Genomic DNA, 21,181 nt, shown 5'->3' on the forward strand with positions numbered 1-21,181 from the left:
GGCATCACGTCTCCATCATGTGAACTAAACAACCAGCACGGAGTAATTAAGACAGCATGGACATATGTGTTAGCATTACTTCCATGTTTCTGAGTTAATACAAGGCTGAGTGTGAATTCCCATCACTCTCTCAGCTGATGTGACACCCCCACGCTTACTTATGTGCACACTATACACACACACACACACACACACACATGCATGCACACAGTCATGTACAAGCTCAGCTTCATCTGAAGTTGGTTCAATGGAGAACATAGATCAGTGATGCTCAGTTCTTCTGCACATCAGTATCACCTGAGGAGCTTTTGCAAATACTGATGTCCAGCCTTGCCCCAGACCAATCAGATGAACATGTCTGCAGGGATGGTCAAGGCATGTGTGTTTTTTAACAGCATTACAAACCACAGATCTGGAATCTAAGAATGTCAAAGTTGGAAGGAGGCTTAGAAATCTTCTGATCAAATGGTATCCTTTTCCTAATAAGGAAATTTAGATCCAGAAAACTTAAGCCACCAACCCAATGTCAAAACCTGCATCTCTTCACTTCATGTTCAAATCTTTTCTTCCCCAGAACATCCTGCCTCTGCAAAAATGTAAGACAGTAGATTTTCTGCTTGAAATTGTCAATGGCATTTGCCTCCATGAATCCCTCACAGCATCTAGGGTAGCAACTCTCAACCATGACCTCAGATTAGAATCACTTAAGCACCTTTGGAAATGCCCATGTTCGAATCTCAGCCCAGACACATTAAATCTGAATCCCTGAGGATGGGCCCAGGTGGCAGTGTTTTGTTTTGTTTTTTCAAGCTCCTGGGTGATTCCTTTGACCAGCCAAGATTGAAAACCATTCATGCTGGGGGAGGGTGGTCATTTTTTGTTCCTCTTCTAGGTATAGATATTGATTTCTTAAATAGGAGTTACATAAAAGAGAAATTCCCTGGGCATTCCATTTTGAAGTTCATTTTATACATATATTCTCTGTCCTTTACGAGGAAAAAAGCAACTTGTTTTCTTTTTATAGAGCAAATGGCATGTCCTTTTGTTAAATCATTGAATTCCAGCATCTTTGTAATTTAGTTTGCCTTTCTACTATTGTATCAATACAAAATCAAAGATCTGTTAAAATTCTGAAAAGACCTCAGCATCAGGCAAAGAAAATTAAAATGTAGCCTGTTGAGTGTAAACTGGTTTAGTGCCAGGATCTATGCTGTCATCCAAAAATTATCCCTCTGACCAGAGGTCCCTCTGACCCTTTGTGACCAGCTGCAGAGCAGGAATAAAAAGGCATTTGCCAGGAAGGTCTGGCTAGAATTGTTAGTGTGCCAGAAATGCACTGCCTGTTTCCAGAAACCCGCTGAGCCCTGGTGAAGATCACAACATGGCTTGTGGCCATCCCCTCCCCACCTCCCCTTGCCCTGGCTCTCTGAGCTCCAGAGAAATCGGCCAGAAATATGGAGCCTCCAGATGCCATCCTCTGGCTCAACTCTCATCTCAACAGGGAGAGTCTCAACTAGCCTCAATATGGAAGGCTAGTCTCCTGCTCTCTTTAGCCTGCACTGAAGGATGAGGCCGAATGGCCGGTCATCTCCCTAGGTGCTTGGCTTCTTTGCCTTTTTCAGAACACAAATCACAGGGTTAAACGTTAAACCATCTTTAGTAATGCTCCAAACAACTCAGAAACAAACGTTGAGGACAGACGCTTTTCCCATCAACTGCATAATGTGATCCCAGCTTATTTAATTCATACTCTCTCATTTCCCACTGTGCCCACCCTGGTCAGGTTCCCCTCTTCCCTCTGTCTCTCTGTTTCTTACTCATTTTTATTGGAATATAGTTGCTTTACAATGTTGTGTTAGTTTCTGCTGTACAGCAAAGTGAATCAGCTAAGTTGTTGTTCAGTTGCTGAGTCGTGTCCGACTCTTTGGGACCCCATGGACTACAGCACTCCAGGCTTCCCTGTCCTTCACCATCTCCCGGAGTTTGCTCAAACTCATGTCCACCGAGCCAGTGATGCCATCCAACCATCTCATCCTGCCTTCTCCTCCTGCCTCCAGTCTTTCCCAGCATCAGGGTCTTTTCAGATTCTCATTAGTTGTCTGTTCATGCATAACAGTGTCTATGTGTCTCAAGCATAACGTTCTCTCCTGCGTGTTAGTTCTCACCTCCGCCTTCCCAAGGTCCTTCCCTCAACCTATCGGCAGCCTCACATTCTGCCCCAAACCAATCCCCTTTTGTATCGGTGTCCTCATCGACCAGGATTGCATCCAAGCTGTTCGCTTAGCATGTGACTGCAGGCACATTACTTACCCTAACTCTGCCTCAGTTTCTTCATCTGTGACATGGGCATAAAATAGTACTTGCCTCCAGGGGTTGCTGCAAAAGACTGTAGGAGTTAAATGTATCGCAGGAGTCCCCAGCACATAGCAAGCACTCAACAAATACTGGCTCTTGATTGTTAGCCAAGGTCAGTTCACCAATCTTATTTTCCCTCGTTTGCAAGAACCATACTTCTTCCAACATTCCAACAGCGACTTTTACAAATGGTTATTCACATTAAAATCTAAAGGAGGAAACATTTTATCTTTTTTCTGGTTTTCCCTCCCCCTTCCAACCCCTGCCCCATCCTGTTTCACCCCATCTCAGAGAAAGCAGGAGATAAATATCTTCAGCACAAATAACTCTATTTCATGTTTGTGAGAAAGTCTGAAAATAACTTGAGCTAGTAGCAATTTGAACAAGGATGTTTATATGGCCATATTCCTCAGTGTTGAGATGAAAACTCTTTTTTTAATTCAAGTATAATTGATATATAACATTGTATTAGTATCAGGTGTACAGTTTAATGATTCAATATTTGTATATATTGTAAAGTGATCACCACAATTAGTCTAGTTACCATCCATCACCCCACAGTTAAAATTTGTTTTTCTTGTACTGAGAACTTGTTAAATGTACTCTCTTAGCAACTTTCAAATATGTACTAGGCTGTTATTAACTGTAGTTACCATGCTATACATTACACCCTCAGGAGGTTATTTTATAACTGTAAATTTGTATATTTTGACCACTTTTACCCATTTGCCTACATTCATCCTACATGAGTTTGAGCAAACTCAAGGAGATAGTGAAGAACAGGGAAGCCTGGTGTCCTGCAGTTCATGGGGTCACAAAGAGTCAGACACAACTTAGCAACTGAACAACAATAATCCCAGGTGAAAATTCTAAACACATGTCCTCATGCAGGTAACTGCTTCCCATGATGTCGGCACTGGGTTAACAGATAACCAGGTTATAGAAAATTAGTATATCATTCTTACATCTTAGAGAATATAATCCGACCTGCATTAGAGCCAAATCCATGTAATAGGGAGTATAATAACAGAATTAATGCATGTGCATATATGTATATAAAATTAAGCTTTCATTGCAGTGTACCTTCGAAAAAGTTGTCACCAGTTTTTTTCTTACTCATGAAAATGGGTATAAGTTATATAAATAAGATTTTTTATACTCATCCCTGGTGGCTCAGATGGTAAAGAACCTGCTTCCAATTTGGGAGACCCAGGTTCAATCCCTGGGTCAGGAAGATCCCCTGGAGAAGGGAATGACAATCCACCCCAGTACTCTTGCCTGGAGAATTCCATGGACAGAGGCTACAGTCCATGGCATTGCAAAGAGTCAGATACGACCAAGTGTCTTACTAAATACTTAGTAAGACAACACTTACTGAATAAGTTTACAGGGCATTCTTAATCAATCTGAGAAATATATACAATTCGAAACATAGAAACTATAATGATCCTCAAGTGGTTACTTCAGGAAAGGGAAGTACCCAGAATTCTATCATCATCTAATACTTATGCTAAACATTTTTTTTTGGGGTCACAACTCATGGCGTATGGCATCTTATTAATAGTTCTCCCACCGGGATTGAACTCACACCTCTTGCATTGGAAGCGCAAGACTTAGCCACTGAGCTGCCAGGGAAGTCACTGTCCTAAGCATTTTACATGGGACATTTTTTCACCTGAAAACTCTTCTAAAAATAGATATTATGCCCATTGTAAATATGAGGTTTAAATGGGAAAGTTACTTGACCAAATTTTCACAGTTAGAAGGGTGACAAGTCTGTTCAAAACAAGATCTGTGTGATTCGAAGCTTGCAACCTTCCCACGAAACACTAATTACTATATTTAAGACAGCTTACAACCAGGGAAGGGTGACTTGCCCAAGGACTGGGTAGGCATTGTTAAAGGTCATCTATAATAGTTCTGCTTCAGATTCCTATAGTGCATCTTTTCTTCAGAACTCCAAAAATGGTCAACAATTTATTCTCATGACAGATCCTTGAAGCCAGGAGGAATAAGTGTTATTTTACCAGATGTGGAATCTGGAAGAACAAAGATATGCTGCAGTTTGCTCTAGGCCATAGAGTTAGCAGCAAAAGAAAATTAAAATTGAGGTCCTCAGATCCCTAACCCAATACTCATCCCCGTTAAAAATGACTACCTCTCATGAAGCTTCCATTAGGTAAATTTCTATAAATAATAAAGTGTGTGTGTGCAAAAATAATAATAGTAATAGCAGCTACCTTTGTTGAGTACCTGCCATGTGCTGAGTTCTTCCTATGAGTTACCTCTACTGCTCATGACCCTATAAAAATTTAGATGGTAAAAAAAAAAAAAAAAAAATTTTGATGGTGTAACTGACTTGCTGCCCATTCTATCAGTTCAGTTCAGTTCAGTCGCTCAGTTGTGTCTGATTCTTTGCGACCCCATGAATCACAGCACGCCAGGCCTCCCTGTCCATCGCCAACTCCCAGAGTTCACCCAGACTCATGTCCATTGAGTCAGGGATGCCATCCAGCCATCTCATCCTCTGTCGTCCCCTTCTCCTCCTGCCCCCAGTCCCTCCCAGCATCAGAGTCTTTTCCAATGAGTCAACTCTTCACATGAGGTGGCCAAAGTACTGGAGTTTCAGCTTTAGCATCATTCCTTCCAAAGAAATCCCAGGGCTGATCTCCTTCAGAATGGACTGGTTGGATCTCCTTGCAGTCCAAGGGACTCTCAAGAGTCTTCTCCAACACCACAGTTCAAAAACATCAATTCTTCCGCGCTCAGCCTTCTTCACAGTCCAACTCTCACATCCATACATGACCACAGGAGAAACCATAGCCTTGACTAGACGAACCTTTGTTGGCAAAGTAATGTCTCTGCTTTTGAATATGCTATCTAGGTTGGTCATAACTTTCCTTCCAAGGAGTAAGCGTCTTTTAATTTCATGGCTGCAGTCACCATCTGCAGTGATTTTGGAGCCCCCAAAAATAAAGTCTGACACTGTTTCCACTGTTTCCCCATCTATTTCCCATGAAGTGATGGGACCAGATGCCATGATCTTAGGTTTCTGAACGTTGAGCTTTAAGCCAACTTTTTCACTCTCCACTTTCACTTTCATCAAGAGGCTTTTGAGTTCCTCTTCACTTTCTGCCATAAGGGTGGTGTCATCTGCGTATCTGAGGTTATTGATATTTCTCCCGGCAATCTTGATTCCAGCTTGTGTTTCTTCCAGTCCAGCATTTCTCATGATGTACTCTGCATATAAGTTAAATAAACAGGGTGACAATATACAGCCTTAACATACTCCTTTTCCTATTTGGAACCAGTCTGTTGTTCCATGTCCAGTTCTAACTTGCTTCCTGACCTGCATACAAATTTCTCAAGAGGCAGGTCAGGTGGTCTGGTATTCCCATCTCTTTCAGAATTTTCCACAGTTTATTGTGATCCACACAGTCAAAGGCTTTGGCATAGTCAATAAAGCAGAAATAGATGTTTTTCTGGAACTCTCTTGCTTTTTCCATGATCCAGCGGATGTTGGCAATTTGATCTCTGGTTCCTCTGCCTTTTCTAAAACCAGCTTGAACATCAGGAAGTTCATAGTTCACGTGTTGCTGAAGCCTGGCTTGAAGAATTTTGGGCATTACTTTACTAGCGTGTGAGATGAGTGCAACTGTGCGGTAATTAGAGCATTCTTTGGCATTGCCTTTCTTTGGGATTGGAATGAAAACTGACCTTTTCCAGTCCTGTGGCCACTGCTGAGTTTTCCAAATTTGCTAGCATATTGAGTGCAGCACTTTCACAGCATCATCTTTCAGGATTTGAAATAGCTGAACTGGAATTCCATCACCTCCACTAGCTTTGTTCGTAGTGATGCTTTCTAAGGCCCACTTGACTTCACATTCCAGGATGTCTGGCTCTAGGTGAGTGATGACACCATCGTGATTATCTGGGTCATGATGATCTTTTTTGTACAGTTCTTCTGTGTATTCTTGCCATCTCTTCTTAATATCTTCTGCTTCTGTTAGGTCCATACCATTTCTGTCTTTTATCAAGCCCATCTTTGCACGAAATGTTCCCTTGGTATCTAGCAATGTGATAAATTTAACATATTCAAATCGGGCTTTTCTAGCTTGAAAGTCCAGATTTTTCCAATAAGCCACATCAATATGAGTATGAAATGCCATTCCCAGGTCCCAGGCAGAAGATAGGTGATATTCAGTGCTACAAAGTCCTACTCTAATAAATGAATTATGGTAGTACTTTAGATTGGGCTTCCCAGGTAGCTCAGCTGGTAAAGAATCTGCTTGCAATGCAGAAGACCCTGGTTCAATTTCTGGGTTGGGAAGTTCCCCTGGAAAAAGAATAGGCTACCCACTCCAGTATTCTTGGGCTTCCCTGGTGACTCAGACGATAAAGAATCCGCCTGCAATGTGGAAGACCTGGGTTCGATCCCTGAGTCAGGAAGATCCCCTGGAAGATCCCCTGGTATGGCAAACCACTCCAGTATTCTAGCCTGGAGACTCCCCATGGACAGAGCAGCCTGGTGGGCTACAGTCCATGGGGTCGCAAAAAGTTGGATGAGACTAAGCACAGCATAGCACTTTAGGTTATTGTGGAAATTAAATGAATAAATTTTTATATAAAACACCTTAGACCAGTACCTGGTATCAAGTAAGAGTTTAATAGGTGATGATAATGTGACATCTCCCCTTAGATTGGATTCTACCCAAACAGCTGCACACATGATTCTTTGAACAAAAGAGCCAACCTTCTCTTCTTCCTCAGGTGTGTCTTACCTTCACTTATATATTGTCTCAGCCAAAAGTTAATTCATTTTTTTCCATAAGATTTTTGGTCAACCCAATATAACCCATCCAAAGCACTTAGACATAGTTACTAAACAGAGTGATTAAATGCTGAGTTAAACTCAGGGAATGATTCATGCATGAGGCTTGGTCCGTCCCCTTCATCCCAAGTTTCAGCATAGTTGGAAAGGCTCACATGAAATAATAATAACTTTGGAATTACTGAAATAGTTTTATCGAGCACCTTGTGCATGGTAGATGTCCGGAAGTATTTGTGGAATGAATGTGCTAAATTATCAACACAGACTAAGACGTCAGAGACGGAGGAGGAGGAGGGTTGAACTGATGTTGTCCCAGAAAGCAGGAAAGGAATTTGCAGGAGTAAGTGGTTGGAGAAGATGGAGAAAACTGGATTTGGCCATTAACCGATTTACCAAAAAAGTCCAAGAGCATAGATAAAAGCGAGGCAGTGTGACATCTGTATTTCGGGAGGGGCACGTACTTCAGGTCCCATTAGCCTTACCTGAAGTCACGCTCTTATCTGATTCCAGCAACTCTTCTGCACTGGAAAACCATCTCATTACCAGGAGCATGTAAATGATCTGCAGCAGGTTTCAGAGCTATTCCTTTAAAAATTCTCTTTCTCCACCTCCGTCTATAAACTCTCCAAGTAAGATGACCATTTGAGTTGCTGCTATTTCCAGGTTTTATTGCTCAGCCATAAAAATTGCCATGATATAGAACACTAAAATGACTGTGGCCCACGTGTGGTAATTACATTTCATTAAAATTCCTAGTATGCTTGCCACTAAGGAGATTTTCAAAGCCTTTAGCTAATTACTCTATCTAATAGGGTCTATGACTTGTTCAGAGAGTCCATGGTACAGGAAATAATTGGCATTTTTGTCAATGACTTCTGTATTATACAAGAATGTATATATAAGTAGTGTTTGGGGGTATATGTATATGCGCATGTGTATATGTGTACATGCATGTATGTATGTATGTATGTTTGATTTTATATGATATGTCATCTGTGCCAATGACCATGCTAGACCTTAGATGGGATTAAATTCAACTCTTCAGGAAAGAAACACACTTTTTGTTCATTTCTGTCCCATCGGAAATCAACAAGGAATTTGGCTAATGGATTGTAATCCAAATAGGATAAGTCACTAAAAATTCTGCCTATATTTTTCTACAGAAATCTACTTGTCCCCTCAGCTCTTCCAGGACAAAAAAAGAAAAATTTTAATGCATTGTGGTTTTAAAACTAAGGAAGGTTTTCAGTACAGTTGTGTTTTACAAATTAGTGTTTGCACTGAAGTTGATATAAATTGGAACACAGAAAGACATAAAGCCATCATTTTTTTAAGAATAAAGAGAGCCACATTTTTCTGTCTGATAAAAAATAGAGTATTTCTTAAGTTTCTGCTTGGCTGTGAGTTGAATCCACTGATGTCTTCTTTTGCTACTACAAACATTAAGTAATCAACACTTGGTTTTTGAATGCATGAGGTGGATGGATATGTCTTAAACCACTTGGATTTAAGACAGATACATGATATAAAAACTCAAGCACCACTGATTCCCAAACATTCTGGAGCTATGAAATATTATTTTTTTGAGACCCTTTTCACGAGCAAGAATTTCATTTTTTATTTTTGACTGTACTAGGTCTTTGTTGCTGCGTATGGGCTTTCTCTGGTTGAGGGGAGCGGGGGCTACTCTTCACTGCCATGCACAGGCTTCTCATTATGGCGGCTTCTCTCCTTGTGGAGCACAGGCTCTAGGAACCTGGGCTCAGTAATTGTGGTTGAAGGGCTTAGTTGCTCCTGGGCGTGTGGAATCGTCCCACACCAGGGCTCAAACCCACCTCCCCTGCATTGGCAGGGGGATTCTTAACCCCTAGACCACCAGAGAAGCCCTCTGAGAACTCTTCTGAGAATTTCCTGGCACCTCCTCAAGCGAATTGGCCATATCTAGGAGTGCAGTGCAGCAAACCCAAGCTTAGAAAGCACTGATCTCCATGTTAAAAAACAACTGCATAGCACCAGCTCCATGCAGTTTCCAGCTAAGAATGTGTGAAGATTGTGTCATTCATCAACTAACTGTTCTGGTTAGGATCAGGGTAAGGGTTAGGGTTGGCTTCCCTGGTGACTCAGTGGTAAAGAATCCACCTGCCAATGCAGAAGACTTGCTTTTGATCCCTGGAGTGGGAAGATCCCTTGGAGAAGGAAATGGCAACCCACTCCAGCATTCTTGCCTGGGAAATCCCATGGACAGAAGAGCCAGGCTACAGCCCATGGGGTCACAACGAGTTGGACACGACTTAGTGACTGAACAACAACAAAGGGTTAGGGTTAGGAGAGAGTGAGGAGCACTGGTTACTCATAAAGCACGTAGTTCTGCCATTGTAGATGAGCTGGGAGTGTCCGTCTATTCAACTGGAGCCATTTTCTAACCGGGTCACATCAGTACATTGCTTCACACTCAAAAATTTGCAAATCCCTCTCAAAGGCCATCCACCTGAGCTCCTTAGACCTAAAAGTATACCTTCTGCCCTCCTGTGGGATCCCACTGCAAAGAGGTCCAATAACCAGTTGTGAATCTAAAGCAGTGATCCTTAACCCAGCTTCACATTAGAATCACCAGGGAAGCTTTGGAAAAATCCCAGTGTCCAGCCAAGGTGAGAACCACTGATCAGATGTATTCATAACTCCCATGTGCCATATCAATTTGAATTCATATTTGGTTTTTTTGTTGTTGTTGTTTGAGTCAAGTTAAATCATCTCTAATTTAGTTGGTCCTTAGATTATTCTTGACTTCTTGCCTTTTCTTGGTTTTGTAAATAGGTAGTTACTTGTCTTGTCTCTTGAGCTCCTGCTTCTCTGGACAGAGATTTACATTCAAAACATTCTGGCCAAACCGCTAAAGAAGGTTGTTACCTGGTGTGTTGAAATAGTTTAATTCAACAGCACAGAGTGTATAGGGGCTAAAGTGGAATTATAGAACACGTTCTAGATAGCAGGGATTTGGGAGCTCTGTGATAGGGCCTCCCAGGTGGCCCTAGTGATAAAGAACTTGCCTGCCAGTGCAGGAGACAAAAAACTCAGGTTCCACCCCTGGGTTGGGAAGGTCCCCTGGAGGAGGACATGGCAGCTCACTCCACTGTGCTTGCCTGGAGAGTCCCATGAACAGCTTGACGGGCTACAGTCAAACACTACTGAAGGGTTTAGCACGCACAGGTAGAAGTGCAAAGGCTGCTATGATCATTCTGCAGCTACTGACGCCACGTGTGTGCTCTGTCGCTCAATCATGTCTGACTCTTTGCGACCCTCTGGACTGTAGTCCGCCAGGCTCCACTGTCCATGGTATTTCACAGGTGAGAATACTGGAGTGGGTTGCCATTCCCTTCTCCAGGGGGATCTTCCTGACCCAGGGATCGAACCTGCATCTCTTCCGTCTCCCGCATTGGCTGGCGGATTCTTTATCGCTAGTGCCACCTGGGAAAGCATGTGACTCCGTTAAGAGAAAACAAACTGTGGCTCAGCATGATGGTCCATTGTGAAGGGCTGCACACCATTTTGTACACTAGTGTCAGTGTCAAATTTCACCTTGCATCAAAATAGTCCTCAGAGATACAGGTATAACAAGGGGATACACGAGATCACTTCACAGAAGGCCTGAAAAAACATCTTTTATCTAATAATTTTTCATTTATTTTCATGTATATTTGAAAATATAAAACTGGCACAACAAACACACAGTTTTACAAGTATTATGGCTTTGTCCACAGTTTAGAAATACACCCATTTGAAAGAAAAAGGGGCTTCCTTGGTGGCTCAGATGGTAAAGAATCCGCCTGCAGTACAGGAGTGCATGCTCAGTCACTTCAGTCATGTCGGACTCTTTAGACCCAGGTTGAATCCCTGGGCTGGGAAGATTCCCCTAGAGAAGGGAATGGCTACCCACTCCAGTATTCTTGTTTAGAGAAATCCAGGGACAGAGGAGCCTGGTGGGCTACGGTCCATAGGGTAGCAAAGAGTCAGATGTGACTGAGCAACTAACTCTTCACTTAAAGATAAAAAATATCAATAAAAAATTGTACACAGGTGATACTCATATATGGATGTGGGGGAAAAAAACACAAAAGTTTGATAACTCTATATTGTACCATGTTGTAACAACCATGATCAACTTGAAATGAATGTCATTATTCTTCCCTTTTGCCAGATTAATATTTTAGGGAGAGAAAAGGGAAAATAGGAAGATTATCAGCTCTTAAGTCAGTTATAGAGGATCCCATGAAATAACCCCCAGGCAAAGAGCTATTATTTCAGCCAGGTTTGATACCCATAAAATGGAGAAGGGGGCACTGAGATGTGATGCTGTGTCATATTCATCCAGAGTTAAGCTGGAAATTTCTGTAGCTGTATATATATATATATATATATTTTTTTTTTTTTTTGGCTTCTCTGTGCAGCATGCAGAATCTTAGTTCCCCCACTGGAGATCAAATCCACATCCCCTGCAGTGGAAGCATGGAGTCTTAACCCCTAGACCACCGGAGAGGTCCCACCTCTGTAGCTATCTTAATAGAAAGCTCAAACGAGAAAACCTAGTGGCAAGGTAACCCTCTTACACTGTTGGTGGGAATGCAAACTGGTACAGCCACTATGGAGGACAGTGTGGAGAGTCCTGAAAAAACTGGAAGTAGAACTGCCATACGACCCAGCAATCCCCATGCTGGGCATACACATCAAGGAAACCAGAATTGAAAGAGACACACGTACCCCAGTGTTCACTGCAGCACTGTTTACAGTAGCAAGGACATGCAAGCAGCCTAGATGTCCATCGGCAAACGAATGGATAAGGAAGTTGTGGTACATATACACAATGGAATATCACTCAGCTATAAAAAAAGAATGCATTTGAGTCAGTTCTAATGAGGTGGATGAAGCTGGAGCCTGTTATACAGAGTGAAGTAAGTCAGAAAGAGATACACCAATACAGTATATTAACACATATATATGGAATTTAGAAAGATGGTAACGATGACCCTGTGTGCAAAGCAGCAAAAGAGACACAGATGTAAAGAACAGACTTTTGGGCTATGTGGGAGAGGCAAGGGTGGGATGATTTGAGAGAATAGCGTTCAAACATGTATATTACCATATGTAAAACAGATGACCAGTGCAAGCTCGAGGCATGAAGCAAGGCATTCAAAACTGGTGCTCTGAGACAACCCAGAGGATAGTGTGGGGAGGAGGAGGGAGAGGAGTTCAGGATAGGGGGACACATGTGCACCCGTGGCTGATTCATGTCAGTGTATGGCAAAAACCACCACAATATTGTAAAGTAATTAGCCTCCAATTAAGAGTGTGCACTGTTTGTAGAAGGATAAGAAAAGTCACAGAGGATGCCCGGCTCATCTGCTCACGTCTATGTGTGTATGCATGTTAGTCGCTCAGTCGTGTCTGACTCTTTGCCACCTCATGGACTGTAGCCTGCCAGGCTCCTCTGTCCATGGGATTTCCCAGGCAAAAATACTGGAGTGGGTTGCCATTCCCTTCTCCAGGGATCCCTCTGACGCAGGGATCAAAGCCAAGTCTCCTCCATTGCAGGCGGACTCTTTACCGCCTGAGCTAAGAGAAGCAAATGTTCTTGTCTGCCGTGTATGAAATTTGGCTCTCCATGATGGACTCAGGTTAAATTCATTTCTGTCTTCCTCATATGCCACTCTTACTGGCCTCGAATTAGAAATTCAAGGGCAGAGAACAAAGCAGCCAAGTTTGTTTTTTCCAGAAAAAAGACGGGTCTGGTGAAAACAGCCCTGACAGCTGTGCTCTGAGGCTTGGTGAGTTAAGTAAGGGCTTTTCCATGTTTCATTCAAGACTGTTTAGTCTGGATGCTGAGGATTTATGTATCAATTCTTGGCTCTGGTGTCATTGAGGTAGTTCTGATTTCCTGTGATTTCGTGGTCATCTGTATTCGCCCGCAGTGAAGGAAAGAACTAAGAGAGCAGGAGTCAACTTATTCCAGGGTCACTTGAAAGCTGGCCTTTTTTCATGCGCTCTTTTTAACGGTGTTGCCAGGGTTCTAAAAACAAAAGCAGCAGTCCTTAATCAGAAACACCTGATGTGGGTGTGTAACTGGCTCTCACGTTGGCTCTTGCAGAAGTGGCAGTGCGTCGAGGACACGTCTGGCAAGCTTCGAATTCACAAGTGCAAGGGCTCTGGTGACCTGCTCGCTGTCCGACAGAGCACGCGGCCCCTCTTTCGTGGCTTCCACGACAAGGACAAAGAGTGCAGTTGTGGCGAGTCCGGGTATCGGGCCAGCAGGAGCCAGAGAAAGAATCAGAGGCAGTTCCTGCGGAACCAGGGGACCCCAAGTAAGCCATTGCCTGTGACCCTCTCGGTGGCAGGCTGAGGCTTTCAGGCTTGGCCGTTAGGAAGGCAAACAAGCCTTGATCCATCTACATGTTAAATATCACCAATGCATAGGTTTGGGGCTAAAAGCAAATAATGGTTCTGTTTAAAATATGAAGGCTGAGGTCATTTGAAATTTTGCTTTGTGAATATTAAGCTTAGAATGAAAATATACTCTGTAAAAGCGGCAGACACAAACATATGCATACTTAAAAAAGAAAATGAAAATCTGAAGTTTCAGCTAGAAGATGAGTTAACAGTATAAATTGCTAAAAAATATGTCATAAAATTATTTATGTATATGTGCATGTCCCTGATAACTCAGTTGGTAAAAATCCACCTGCAATGCAGGAGACCCTGGTTGGATTTCTGGGTCGGGAAAATCCTCTGGAGAAGGGATAGGCCACCCACTCCAGTATTCTTGAGCTTCCCTTGTGGCTCAGCTGGTAAAGAATCTGCCTGCAATGTGGGAGACCTGGGTTCAATCCCTAGGTTGGGAAGACGCCCTGGAGAAGGGAAGGGTTACCTACTCCAGTATTCTGGCCTGGAGAATTCCATGGAGTATGTAGTCCATAGGATCGCAAAGAGTCGGATATAACTGAGCAACTTTCACTTTCACTATAAAACATTAAATTTAACGTGGTACAATGGGAGGCATAGTTATTTTAATAGTTTGTTTTCCTGAGTGATGAGGATCCAGATATTCATTGCATTCTTCTGTTTTACATCTACAGCAGATCAGAACAACTGAATAGTAAGAAAGAACACATAGATTCTATACTACTAGGAGTTTCTCAGACTTGTATACATCTTTTTCTGGAAATGATAATGTTATCTGGCTTTCTTTGTATACTGGAAGAAAAAATTCAGGGCTTATGCATTTAACTAATAAGAGAAGCATGCATGCTTTTTTAAAAAAAAAAAGCTTGTCTGCTTTAGGACAATGTGTTTTTCTAATTCCTCTCATTGATTTGTAGGGTCTAACTAGTCGAATTCAGTATGAAAAGCACTGCCTAGCATTTTTATAAAAACTCTTATCAGGCAGCTAGCTATCAGATTCCTATGAAGCGGCACCTTCCATAAAAGAATGAGAGTTTAGTGCCATCTAGTGGCTAAGTACGAAAAGTGACATTTCCATGATAATGCCTTTATGTACTTTTTTTGTTGTTGTTTTTGTTTTTTGCTAAATCTAATTTTATTTTGTTTTTAAACTTTACATAATTGTATTAGTTTTGCCAAATATCAAAATGAATCCGCCACAGGTATACATGTGTTCCCCATCCTGAACCCTCCTCCCTCCTCCCTTCCCATACCATCCCTCTGGGTCGTCCCAGTGCACCAGCCCCAAGCATCCAGTATCAGGCATCGAACCTGGACTGGCATCTCGTTTCATACATGATATTTTACATGTTTCAATGCCATTCTCCCAAATCTTCCCACCCTCTCCCTCTCCCATTTTGAAAAGCAAAATACATTAAATTCTGAACCAAGAAATCAAATCATAGACTAGAACAACGGGAGCCCTTAGAACAGACTTCTTAAACTCAGACTCCACAGGTGAACTGTATAGGATCATCAGTTCGGTTCAGTTGCTCAGTCGTGTTCAACTCTTTGCAACCCCATGAATTGCAGCATGCCAGGCCTCCCTGTCCATCACCAACTCTTGGATTTTACCCAAACTCATGTCCATCGAGTCAGTGATGTCATCTAGCCATCTCATCCTCTGTCGTCCCCTTCTCCTCCTGCCCCCAATCCCTCCCAACATCAGGGTCTTTTCCAATGAGTCAACTCTTTACATGAGATGGCCAAAGTATTGGAGTTTCAGCTTCACCATCAGTCCTTCCAATGAACACCCAGGACTGATCTCCTTTAGGATGGACTGGTTGGATCTCCTTGCAGTCCAAGGGACTCTCAAGAGTCTTCTCCAACAACACAGTTCAAATGCATCAATTCTTCGGTGCTCAGCTTTCTTCACAGTCCAACTCTCACATCCATACATGACCACTGAGCCCTCTAAAATTTTATCCAAAATTTTAAGTATATTCTTTGTGTATATATGCACGTTTCTGGATACAAAACTTTAAAGGAATCGATAATCCAAAAGGCTGAAAATCATTGACTTGGGAGATTTTCTTTCCTCCTGAAAGAAAATGCCAGGTTTAATAATTCACACCAAGATTTCTAATGGGAAAATGACAAAGGAGAGGACCCAGACCCTCACCCTTAACAGAAACCATCCCCAGTGTCCAGCTTGAAGGTGGAGGCAGCCTCTTCTCTCCCAAGAACTTCAGTGTTACTCCCCAGGCACTGACCGTAAAGCACACTGATTTTTCTGTGTTGAGCACAAGCCGGAGAAGTCTAGGGCCATTTTTTTCGAGCTGTGTGGGGAACAGGGGTTGGATGCTCCTCTTTTCCGTCACGGTGGAATTCATGAGCACTCTCAGTGAGCTACCTCAAAGAGGCATTCCATCTCAGAGCAGCAGAGAGCAAGATGGTTCTGATTCTGCAGCCTATGTGTGCCCTTTCTTCCTACTTTAGCAGCAGGGTCGACACATCAGAGCACTGAGTGCGCCCCACAGAGCCTGAGTGCATCTGAGCGGCAGGAGCCCATGTTTGCACGTTAAAGCTCTTACCTAGCCCACAATGAGTTTTGACAGTGGTCTATGTTGACCAGAAAGCATACTGGCCTCCCCCTGGCATTATTTCTCCATCTGCCAGGTCCATCTGCCATTAGTCCATTGGCTGATGAAATCATTTGCAAAGTTCAATTTTTTTCTTAGAGCAATCTTTTATTATTTGTGCAAATAGAAGGTGTCTGGAACATTTGAAAGTGAAAGTGTTAGTCAGTCACGTCCAATTCTTTGCGACCCCATGGACTGTAGCCTGCCAGGCTCCTCTGTCCATGGAATTTCCCAGGCAAGAATAATGGAATGGGTTGCCATTCCCTTCCAGGTGATCATTCCAATGCAGGGATCAAACCCAGGTCTCCCACGTTGCAGGCAGATTCTTCATTATCTGAGCCATTTACCTTTTTGAAAAGGCAGCCCAGTCAAAAAGGGGCGACTTTGTCATCTTTAGAATCTGATAGTTTATAGTCCAAGCCCCCACAACTGTTGGCTGCATGACCTTGCAAAAGATGCATAGCATTCGAACCTCAGATTTCTCGTCATAACATAGAGATGAGAATACCACATTCATGAGCCTGTTTTGACAATCTGATCGTGTTTTGTTTTAATGTGAGGATTTATTATCATAATACTTGTCTTTCATGATTGTGCATTAGAAATATGTACGTGGGAAATGGTCTTCCCTGGTGGCGCTAGTGGTAAAAACCTGCCTGCCATCGCAGGAGACATAAGAGACGTGGGTTCCATCCCTGGGTTGGGAAGATCCCCTGGAGAAGGAAATGGCAACCTCCTCCAATATTCTTGCCTGGAAAATCCCATGGACAGAGAAACCTGGTAGCTATAGTCCATGGGGTCACACATAGTTGAACACAACTAAATCGACTTAGCACACATGCATGAAGGAAATATACATAGCAAAAGCTTATTAAATTATAGTCATTACTATTATTTATAGTTTTATCCAAACTGCCTTGTAGTTCACATTGAAAACAATGTTGGGTGGACCAAAAGTTCGTTTTCCATACCATCTTACAGAAAAATCCAAACAAATTTTTAGCCAACTCAATAGAAGTTCCCCTGGAGAAGGAAATGGCAACCCACTCCAGTATTCTTGCCTGGAGAATCCCATGGACAGAGGAGCCTGGTGGGCTATAGTCCATGCGGTTGTAAAGAGTCAGACACAACTGAGTGACTAAGGCAGTAGAAGTTCACAGCCTACCGTAAGCAGAAAGTCTTAGAGATCACCTTGACCTACTACCTCACTTGAGGGATGAAGGGCCTAAGGTCCAGAAAAGCACACCACTCTGCGCTGTTCAAGCCTGGACCAGAGCCTGCCTCTTCCCGCATGAATTCCCTCGGGCCAGCCAGCAAGGCCGTGTGTGCTGCTCACCCCCCTCGAAATGCTCCCCAAGCCTGGTGATCATTTTCATCCCTCCTAAACTATACCCGGATGTTCGTGTTAATTTGTCTTCCCTTCTTTCCAGAGTACAAGCCCAGATTTGTCCATACCCGGCAGACACGTTCCTTGTCAGTCGAATTTGAAGGCGAAATATATGACATCAACCTGGAAGAAGAAGAACTGCAGGTCTTGCGGCCAAGAAACATTGCCAAGCGTCATGATGAAGGCCGCCAGGGCCCCGGAGGCCACCAGGCGACTGGCGATGGTGACGGGGACACAATGCTGGCGGACAGTGGCAATGTCGTGGGCCTGCCCACCACCGTCCGCGTGACGCACAAGTAAGAAGGCTCTGTGGTCACGGGGGTTGAGTTCAAAGCCATCCCTCCATATTGTCATGATTTTTCCCCATTGCAAAAAGTAATATTGATCAGCAGGGCAGTGTCCGAGTGCTAGACCACATGATAACTGAGGGTTAAGAATCAAGAGAGGGGCTTCCCAGGAGACTCAATGGTAAAGAATTCGCCTACAGTGCAGAAGATGAAGGAGATGCGAGTTCGATCCAGTGCAGAAGATGAAGGAGATGTGAGTTCGATCCCTGGGTTGGGAACATCCCTTGTAAGAGGAAATGGCAACCCACTCCAATAGTCTTGCCTGGAGAATCCCATGGACAGAGGAGCCTGGTGGGCTATAGTCCCTGGGGTCGCAGAGTCAGACACGACTGAGTGAGAAGCAACAGGAGTCCAGACTGTCATAGATTTGGACACTTTTTGTTTTGGGTCGGTATCACATGAAGGCTGATCAGCTGGGCCCTGAGACAGAGTGATGCTGTCACATCTTGACTTAGCAGGCATGGAGTTCTGCTCTGAAGCGGTTACCTTTGTGGGGTCTAGAAAACATGTACAAATCATTACCCGGACTGCAGAGGTGCCCCGTTGCTGCCTGGTCACCGTGGCTCAGAGCAGTTTACCCTCAGGACTTCAGAGATGAAATACAGCCCAAGGGAGGGCTCTGGGTCCTAGAGAAGCTTCCAGAAAGATGGTGTAGATTGGGGATGGATGTGAGATCAGAAACACCTGACCTGTCCAGATCCCAGAGAATCACAGAGATGAGGTGGGGTGGGGGAGATGACTCCTCCTCGGCTTTGACCGACTGCCCTGTTCATCTTTCTAAAATCTGTGTGCTGTCTTGATAGAGAAGTCTTTTCTTTCCAAATGCATTAGCAGTATCTTTGTTTTCTTTTCATTTCATCTTTAGGGAGGCAGGGTGCCATGAGGACTGCCAGGACTTTTATCTTTCGGACAAGGGTCTCTAGGCTCCTGTGATGGTTATGGTTGGATACTGAAAGATTTAGACCCAGCTTGGTTTCTCTTTCAGTGTTGATACCCCCGACCCCATCTCACCTGCTGTCCATCCCTGGGGCTGCTTCTTACTTCACATTGAAAGAGGCCCCTCAGTCAGGCTCTTTATAACAAAATGGGCTGGATTAATAAACCCCTTCTAACTCTGTATTTCTTCAAGTCAGTCACTTCCATTATGGCTGTGAGAACCTCATTCTTTTCCTACAGTATTTGGTGGGGCTTTCAGAAATGGAGTTTGGGGTGATGCTTAAATATTTCCTCTCACTTTGTGATGATGTCTCTCTGACACCATCCTTTGACCTTGCCAGTTGCCAGGAAATATTCCCACTTATCCTTGTTTATGGCTCAGCTCCAAATTAATGCTAACATCCAAGTTAAGCATTTAGATAATGAAGTTCCCTCTGCTATTCCTAATGTTTTTTTTTTTAACTACTTGCCTTTTTTTAAGTGTTTTCCAAAGAGCCTCGGAACCAGCATTAGGTGCATTTTTAAAATTTATTTGTGTTTTACTTTTTGGCAACGTGGCATATGGGATCTTAGTTCCCCGACCAGGGATCAGACCTCTACCCTCTGCATTGGGAGTGCAGAATCTTAACCACTGGACCACCAGGAAAGTCCCTCTAATGTTTTCTGATACTAGACTAGAAACCTATTTCTAATGTAGCTTGGTTTTGCAGGTGCTTTATTCTTCCAAATGATACAATCCATTGTGAGAGAGAACTTTATCAATCAGCCAGAGCCTGGAAGGACCACAAGGCCTTCATTGATAAAGAGGTGAGCTGAAGCCACGTGATTGGCAGGTGTATTCCAGTTGCAAACTCTGCTCGCCAGCCCTGCTGTGTACGCTCATCCTTTTTTATAATTAGGTGGAAAATAGAAGAACAAGGTGCTTCTCTTTCTCCAGTGATACAGTGATAGTCCTGACGGAAAGCAAAATAGACAGTGAGAAAAGCCTGACCTCTTGAAATCTCTGTGAGCAGAATGATTCGATTATGAAAAAGCCAGCTATTAATGCTTATTATAACACATTGGACGGTATAGAGAGGTAGACCTAGTCTGTGCTCAGCTTGTTTCCAAACTGTTGTCTCAGATGAATAGCTATAATTATGGATCACGGAAAACGGGGTGGAAAGAAAGTTACCTCGTATAGAAGATCTTGACCGTATGATGTCATTGTTGGTGTGTGTGTTTTCCAGATTGAAGCTTTGCAAGATAAAATTAAGAATTTGAGAGAAGTGAGAGGGCATCTGAAGAGAAGGAAGCCTGAGGAGTGTGGCTGCAGTAAACAGAGGTGTGTGTGCGTGTCCCACCACAGAATCATCTTCAAAACACAAGCTGCAGTGACACGCACAGGGCTCGCCTCTGTTTCACCAATAGAAAGTTTAATAAATGGAATTCCCTAATGCATATTATAACAATCTAAACCATTTCAGTCAAATTAAATATGTCATAAACCCAAGCAGAAGGTTAAAAAAAAAGTCCCGTTAAGACTGTTACATATAACAAAGTAACCGCCTACCTTCCATTCTGCTTCCATTTTATAAATGAACTATTTGATGAAATGCATGATTAGCAAACTCACTTTTTTTTTTAATTTTATTTTATTTTTAAACTTTACAATATTGTATTAGTTTTGCCAAATATCGAAATGAATCCGCCACAGGTATACCTGTGTTCCCCATCCTGAACCCTCCTCCCTCCTCCCTCCCCATACCCTCCCTCTGGGTCGTCCCAGTGCACCAGCCCCAAGCATCCAGTATCGTGCATCGAACCTGGACTGGCGACTCGTTTCATACATGATATTATACATGTTTCAATGCCATTCTCCCAAATCTCCCCACCCTCTCCCTCTCCCACAGAGTCCATAAGACTGATCTATACATCAGTGTCTCTTTTGCTGTCTCGTACACAGGGTTATTGTTACCATCTTTCTAAATTCCATATATATGCGTTAGTATACTGTATTGGTGTTTTTCTTTCTGGCTTACTTCACTCTGTATAATAGGTTCCAGTTTCATCCATCTCATTAGAACTGATTCAAATGTATTCTTTTTAATGGCTGAGTAATACTCCATTGTGTATATGTACCACAGCTTTCTTATCCATTCATCTGCTGATGGGCATCTAGGTTGCTTCCATGTCCTGGCTATTATAAACAGTGCTGCGATCAACATTGGGGTACACGTGTCTCTTTCCCTTCTGGTTTCCTCAGTGTGTATAC

The 21,181-nt window shown here is 43.1% G+C and overlaps 1 protein-coding gene across 7 annotated transcripts in view; it reads left to right on the top strand.

Annotated features, from left to right (window-relative positions):
* SULF1 (sulfatase 1) overlaps window positions 1–21,181 on the top strand; it is a 199,909-nt gene that overhangs the window by 159,380 nt on the left and 19,348 nt on the right. For all 7 annotated transcript variants that reach the window (XM_027561145.1, XM_027561142.1, XM_027561140.1 and 4 more), the window contains 4 exons: window positions 13,326–13,539; window positions 17,688–17,940; window positions 19,638–19,734; window positions 20,157–20,251. In XM_027561145.1, the coding sequence (XP_027416946.1) occupies window positions 13,326–13,539; window positions 17,688–17,940; window positions 19,638–19,734; window positions 20,157–20,251 (659 nt within the window). The remainder of the gene's footprint in view (window positions 1–13,325; window positions 13,540–17,687; window positions 17,941–19,637; window positions 19,735–20,156; window positions 20,252–21,181) is intronic.

This window comes from Bos indicus x Bos taurus, chromosome 14 (assembly GCF_003369695.1).
Source record: "Bos indicus x Bos taurus breed Angus x Brahman F1 hybrid chromosome 14, Bos_hybrid_MaternalHap_v2.0, whole genome shotgun sequence".
NCBI lineage: Eukaryota > Metazoa > Chordata > Mammalia > Artiodactyla > Bovidae > Bos > Bos indicus x Bos taurus.